Source organism: Penaeus chinensis, chromosome 37 (genome assembly GCF_019202785.1).
Source record: "Penaeus chinensis breed Huanghai No. 1 chromosome 37, ASM1920278v2, whole genome shotgun sequence".
Lineage (NCBI taxonomy): Eukaryota > Metazoa > Arthropoda > Malacostraca > Decapoda > Penaeidae > Penaeus > Penaeus chinensis.
The window spans coordinates 24,869,359-24,876,858 of record NC_061855.1 but is presented as its reverse complement, the minus strand read 5'-3'; the positions used below and the strand labels follow the sequence as shown (position 1 = coordinate 24,876,858).

At 34.0% G+C, this 7,500-nt stretch overlaps 1 protein-coding gene across 1 annotated transcript; it reads right to left on the bottom strand.

Moving 5' to 3' along the window:
- Nucleotides 1-2,033: 2,033 nt before the first annotated feature.
- Nucleotides 2,034-5,195, bottom strand: LOC125045529 (39S ribosomal protein L13, mitochondrial-like). Its single transcript, XM_047642839.1, has 5 exons — nucleotides 5,047-5,195; nucleotides 4,447-4,570; nucleotides 3,900-4,054; nucleotides 3,602-3,691; nucleotides 2,034-2,229 (listed from the first exon to the last, which is right to left on the bottom strand). Exons 1-5 carry the CDS (start codon nucleotides 5,068-5,070, stop codon nucleotides 2,086-2,088), a joined length of 537 nt encoding a protein of 178 aa, XP_047498795.1. The 5' UTR covers nucleotides 5,071-5,195; the 3' UTR covers nucleotides 2,034-2,085.
- Nucleotides 5,196-7,500: the final 2,305 nt, after the last annotated feature.

The window sequence follows — 7,500 nt, the reverse complement described above, 5'->3', positions numbered from 1 at the left end:
ATATATATATATATATATATATATATATATATACATACATACATACATACACACATATATATACATATACATAAACATATACATATATATTTTTTTTTTCTTTCTTTCTTTTCTTTTCTTTTCTTTTCTTTTTTTTTCTTTTCTTTTTTACTATGTTGCAACATTAATGGCCATTATTGTGACCCTGGGTTTCACAACCACTGTTGTATTGTCAAGACAGTATGCCTAATACTGATTTTATACAGGTGTCAGGTGTCTGAGGAGGATTCAGGGTATATGATATCCAGCCAGAGCAGCTGCAGTCACACAGCCTGTTGACAGCTGTTGAGAGAATGGGAATATGAGACCAACAGTTTTTCCTGCCATTGGCCAGTGAGAGTACTTGACTCATTTATCCAGTAAGATATAAGTTGGCAAATGCCTTCTAAGCATGAAAAGACCAAGAAGTTACAAGTCTAATAATTACAAGTCATGTCATACCATTTCAAACTTTCAAGGGCATTCACTTTAATTACACACTGCAGAATATTGACATATTTTTTATATTCAAATATTTCTAATTTTTTACACATTATACATACTGCACCTTTGTGTACATTGTACAGCAGTGTTCCTGAAACTTTTGGATGGGAACCTGAACTGATTTAATTAGGCCAATCCAGCTGCTTGTTTAGAAATTCCTCTTTTAATTTGTAACCCATAACATGGAAATACAATTGGTTGATCCTTTTCTGAATTTACTTTCAGGTATGAAGTACTGAATATTTTAACTAGGCTGCTGCAACATTATTTATGCTTCAAGTATTAAGTGTCATGATCTGAGAAATGTGAGGTCATACTGGTATCTTGGAATTAAGTTATTTGATTATTACATTTATTTTTGTCCTATATTGTAATTACTAAAATTTTACATATTCTGGTATCATGTGCTTATAGAATGTTTATACAATATTAATTTTAATTTCATATGATCATTCTGTAAGAAACAAATTGTAGTTTTTTCATATTGTTTACCTTGAAAGAATCACTATTAGACATTCATTTGAAGGGATCAGCTAGATTTTAGATAATCAAACTTGTTCTATTTAACTAAGACCCATCCATATTTATGCACTGTCCAAGTCAGTCTGTCCATATTGGAATAAATATTACTCCATTATGATATTGTATATCCCTAATAAAATAATGTTTTATTTTCCTGGGACATTTGGTAAACTTCATAGCAAATGTGCTTGATCTGTTTGCAAACAGCATAAAATTTTAACAACAGATTCACACAGATAGATAGAAAAAATAGCTGGAATATACCATGTCTGTGTTAATATTTGACATTTTTATATTCTACTTTGAGGCCCAAACTAAATGTACTAAATTTTACAGTTGCAGTACAGAATGTTAATCGAATGATGCCAGAAAATGTGATGTTAACTGTAGTATTGGATTAAGAAATGTATCTATACATAGAGGATTCTTCAAGTGCTCAGCTACCTAGGAATCAATTAGAAGCCTATGTGCCCTAAACAAGATTGCCAACATTGGTCCTCAGCCCATCTCTTCCCCCCCACCCCCCCACACACAACAATGGGCATGAAATTGTGATGGTTAGCTTATGGTAAAGTACTGTCTCTCTCTCTCTTTTTGTGGCACACTTTTAAAACAGTATTGACTATTGACTATTCTTAACCCATTGCCGACAGGTGATTTCCTGATACACAAGCCCTTTCTCCCGGCGAGTGTGTTGTTACCCTAGCGTATGTGGCATGACCATACATGCCCCCAGATTGGCGCACCATGGCATGTATGTACATGCCCCCAGATTGGCACACTATGGCATGTATGTACATGCCACCCGGAATATAGTCCAGGCATGCCATGGCATGTACTTAAATGCCACCTGACAGCTAAGGGTTAGGCTCTTCATATGCCTTCATATAAAGTAAGTGACACTCATGTACATGCACACATATATACATGCATACAAACATCTTTCTTTAAAATATCATAAATAAATAAAGGGAAAAATACACTGTCCTAAGAACATTACTTTAATTACAAACTATTTACAGTGTATTTCCCAGGCCCTTATTACTGAATAATGTACTCTTTGGGCCAGTCAAAAACTTTGGGGAAATTCTTGACTTCTTCTTCACTATAGTGGTCAAGCCGCTTAGGAACTGGTCTAAGCTGGCGAATTTGTCCAGAAATATTCTGCAAAATGCTATCAGGTATCTGTGAATAAAAGAAATATCTATCATTATCTTCACAGGGCACCTTTTAAAAATAAAAAAATATGTACTAAATTGTTCTAGGTAAATTTAGTACATATTTCCAAAATTGCTACTGTTTATTCACTTTACTTTGTCTTTGTCTGCATTTCTTGCACATTTCCTGTTCTGCTTTATATTTGCATTCTTCACTATATTACTTCTGAGGAACATACATCTCAAATTACATTTCAGACCAAAGACTTGGCTATAAAAGTAATGATAACATTGCTGTTAAAGTACTTGAAATTACATTTCAAACCAAAAGACTAGGCAACAGCAACAACAATAAAATTACATTGCAGTTAAAATATATCAATTTGCATTTCAGACCATTCTCATGGCCTACTATTCTTTGTAATCATGTCTACTCCGTACCTGTAATAAATGCAATATAATTTTTATATATTCACATCTTAAGCCCATGAATTTTTCAAGGTCATGCTATACTCTATGATATAAGAGGGTATCAATGATCATATAATGATAATAATCATTATTTAGAAACTCATGCTCATTTAAGCATTGTCAAATTATTATATGTTAAAGAAGAATTTGAATATCTTATAAATATATATATATATATATATATATATATATATATATATACACATATATATGTCTTTCGCAATTTTTACATTTACCAAAAACTAAAGGAATGAAGCTGTGGGAACAGTTATTATGTTTGTAGTGATATGTGAAATGAGGGAATACAAATCTGTGCATGAAGTGCCTAAATAAACAGAGTAACTACATGGAAAATTAGTTTTAAACACTAGTAGGAAAGTATTAAGTTTCTCCATTACTATCATGATTATCTTTTAACCCATTCACCCTGGATTTATGTTCTGTCCCCTGTAGTTTTTGGAGAATTTTGTTACATACAGATGGCTCCACATATGCTAAGCCAGCAAGGAGTCTATCAGTAGGCCCTAGTTACTGATCCTTATTTCCCCATTTCTTGAATTGGCAGGAATACCATTGCTATCAATACTGTTACTGTTATTGATGTTATGATTATTAAATTGTCATTAAAATATTTTAGACATTGAAATGATAGAAAAGACCCTTTACTAAAATGAAGTAAAAGGGTGCAGGTGAGATAGGTAGTTCTTATAACTGGCTATATGGTGATTAAGAACTTGTACAGCCATCTATGTGTAAATACAATAAATAAACTTGTATTACAGTGGGCATGGCATGTATTCTTGCCAAATGGGGTAATTGGGTTAATACTAAAACACATATACTTTACACTGCTTTCTGAATATCCTTAGAGTCACTGAAGTTACGGGTTTACATACATCTATATGTCATGCAGTATATGTTTTCCTTACCTTTTCATCTGGGAATATGTGTAGCCTTGCCATCCTCCCTCTTCTAAGCAAGTTTTTACTCAACTGACTATAGATAGCTTTTCGGAGAATCTATATACAAAGAAAATAAAAATACACATTTTACTTCCATATCTGAGAATTAAGTATCAAAGTAATTTTATGTGTATCAGAACTATAGATAGCTTTTCGGAGAATCTATATACAAAGAAAATAAAAATACACATTTTACTTCCATATCTGAGTATTAAGTATCAAAGCAATTTTATGTGTATCAGAACTTCAAAGGCCAAATCTCTACCAGTGTAGGATCCTTCTGGTGCAGCTCCCAAGCCAGTGTCCATGATGCTCCTCCTGGGTACCCAGTATGGTGAAAGTATACACGCTTTTCCCACTCTGTCCCGGGCATGGCAATGTCACGGGAGTTTATGACAACAACATGATCTCCACAGTCACCTGAATTATTAAAATAATTATAATATAAGAATGATGCAATAACTAAGAAAAAAGAAAGAAAGAAAACATAAATAGATATCGAACATTTCCAGATCAAGAAATTTACTATCTAAAATACTATTTACTAAATTTATTAAAAGACGTAAATATTCGGAATACCTTTGCATGACCAATTGCAACAATATTAGTATCCATAGATTCCTCTCACTCTACTACCCAAATATGTAGAAATAATGCTGTGGAAACCCCCACCAATACCCACAATTTAGCCCCAATAGTAGGATACGCCATGATTGGTAAAGCAAAAGTATTCCAAATAATTACCCTAAATGGAATGTATAAATAAATAAAGAAAGAAATATAATTAAAACAGATCTTTCCATAAGACTTACTTAGGGGATGATAAATAGGTTTTGTGTTACCCGTGAGGTGGTCCTTGATTTTGATGGCTGTTTGGAATGGATTTTGCCACTTAGCATCATACAGATACCACATTCTGCCAAATGTGGCCCATTGCTGTTGTAAGAAGAAATTAAACATTCATTGCAATATATAAATGTGAGAGAATATATGTTAACATGATTTACAAATCAATAATACTAATTCTCACAAAGTAACAGAGTCTTCTCTTCATTGAAAAACTTTTGAGTTTACCATATTAATATATTGAGAAAACAAATGTGGGAACGTCCCCTAAATGTTTAATAACCACAGCACCATTTATTAATAGCTGCTTCGTGAATAACTTCACTTATATTTTTGTCTTTGTCAATTTCGAAATATTGATTACAGAATTGTAGGCATGTAATAACTTACATAAGTAAATCGGTAAAGGCCTTACAATTAATACGGTACTTCTCAAACTTAAAACATTAGGTACCGGTGAAATGTCACAGTGCGGGCGTTCACACAAAGACCTATTAGCTATATAGGACCGCATATACACCATGTGCTCTGTCATTTGATTAGACCATAAAAGTATAGAAATTTACCTGTACTCGTCTTGCTGAAGACATGACTTTTTATCCCTTCAGTTCTTCTCGCTGTGTTTACATGCAGATCATAAACGATAAGACGAGAAACGGGAAACAAAAGAAGACGGTATGAAGAGGATCCGAAACTTTAGACACGGTCCTGCAGGGGAAAGGCATCTGAGAGTCCGTATTATGTTATCAAATTGGGATTTGTAATTCAATTCCATGTGATAAGCTATCGAAAGTTGCAAGGTTTGATGGAGAAATGCATTGATTTTGCTAGCTGAGAATTTTCCTGATAATTATTTTACATGTCAGTGCCCCCCAAAAATAAGTTGACAATGTGTCATTACTGTTAACACCTAGCAAATTAACACAAGAGTCTACGATACAAAATATAATTTATTTTCCCCGAAACATGCAACTCATGGCAGCAAGAGGATTTCGAGAACACACGGGATTCAATGCTAGTAGGAAGATCCATAAAATCTTGCAAGGAGGATCAACAAGCAGCGTTACCATTCTAGTGCTTTCATCTAGCAACATCGGATTTGTATCTAGCATCTAGCAAGGATTTTGATATATTAGAATTTTCAATATGTTGTGTGTATATATATAATATTGAAATAAAATAAAAATGCACACGTGGAAGGGTTCGGGAAGAAAGCTGGAGGATAAGAAATTAAAAAGTTACAAGCAATTTTTCCTCCTCAAAAGGCAGTCGCCCGTGTGAAACTCGGGTCATATTCCATGAACTCCAGCAGACTAACTCAAAGACGAAATACAAGCTACACCAGGGTCGACTAAACTATTTGGTTATTGTCCGCTTCATGAAAACTTTAAGGTCAAATAGGCCTCCTGAATATCATATGTATTGAAATTTATGAAGATAGTCACATATTTTACCGTTTTTCAAAGCACGATAATGTTTTATTTTGCGCATAGTTTATTTACTGCACTTACAATGTTGATATTAAAGATGTATTAAATAAAAGTAATGAAATAGTTGTTACATTACAAACACCTGGCATAGATCAACTAATAGTTGTAATTATGGAGTGAAGATGTATGCATTCCTTTGCCTTAACTGTTGGAGACAAATCGAGGCTCCAAGACAAATATTTTTGCAACTATTAGCGACTATCTATTAATTCTTGTGCTTTCTTTGGAAATATGTGATAGAGCATGATTACATTTAATTGCTGATCAGCTTACTTTCATTGGTGTTTATACATTTCTATTTAGCATTATGGTTCTGGCCAAATACTTTTGTGAGTGGAGTTTCTGGAGTTTCCCCGCAGTTCATCCACCACGATATACGAAGCTTGATATATCACCTGTTATACAAATGCTGAATTTACAAATTGCTTCTCGCAATTTGTAAATTCAGTGGCTAACCTATGAAAGATGTCATTAAAGATACATATATATGTATATATATATTTATATATACATATCATATATATACATTTATATATATAAAAAAAAACTAATACGAGTCGAAATCTAGCGCTATAGCAGCAGTCTAGCGAGAATAGCGTTTCCCCGATGGCAACACCGCCGCAGCGACACAAAGGATCCGATCCCACAGGTCGTCCGCGGCAGTCTCCAGCCGCTGTCGTCGAGCGAAGAGAAGGTGAAGTATCATTCGAATTTTGGCTGATATTGAAGCTCGTGTGGCTTGATTGCATGTCATAGTTCATAATGGAAGTTAATAAAGTGCTGGGCAATGTTTTTAGTTGATATCTGTGTCGGGTCTTTTGTGCAGTAAGGTTGCAGAGATGGGGATGTGGACTATGGATATTCGGAGGATATTTTATTTACGAATGAATATGCACTGAGATGAGACTTTGCTAATAGTACGGTGTTTGCATTGGGAGATGTTATAACTGTGTGGAGGTAGACAATAGGGTCACAGGAATGGGATGTTACCTTGGGAAAACGCTAATCCGTAACAGACAGTTACTCCTATCCATTAATATTATTTTTATTTTATTATATGTATTTTAGGAATTTTATTTATTGCATGTATCATAGGTTAATTTGGACTAGATTTATATAAATAAGACCTGTAGCCATTAGGTTGTATGTCAATAAATATTCATGGCAATAAATATTTTTATGCTGCAAAGGGTAGAGCTTGTAGATGAAAATGTTAATTTCTCATCATTCAAGGAACAAGTCCAACTTAGGCCTCGCTGAAAGAAGCCAGATGGAAGCTTGCTGGTCTTAACTAGAGCATGAAGCATGGTTGCTGTGGTAGAAGTCACTACTATTCAATGATGTGTATTGACCATTTATTGTGATAAGTTCGGGATGACCAACTATTCCAAGTATATTGGCCTTGGTATTTGGAAAGAGTATTAGATACATTTGGGACAATGGTTGAATAGGCTAACATTTTGCAAATATTGACTCATATGTGATTTCGAGGTGGCTTCTGCACCTATAGTAATTCATGAAGAGGCAAGT

Coding starts and splice junctions, on each gene's coding strand:
- LOC125045529 (XM_047642839.1), bottom strand. CDS start 5,070: ATGTCTTCAGCAAGACGAGTACAG. Junction 4,571..5,046: donor CTTCAGCAAGACGAGTACAG/GTAAATTTCTAT, acceptor TTCTTACAACAG/CAATGGGCCACATTTGGCAG. Junction 4,055..4,446: donor ACCTATTTATCATCCCCTAA/GTAAGTCTTATG, acceptor TTAATAATTCAG/GTGACTGTGGAGATCATGTT.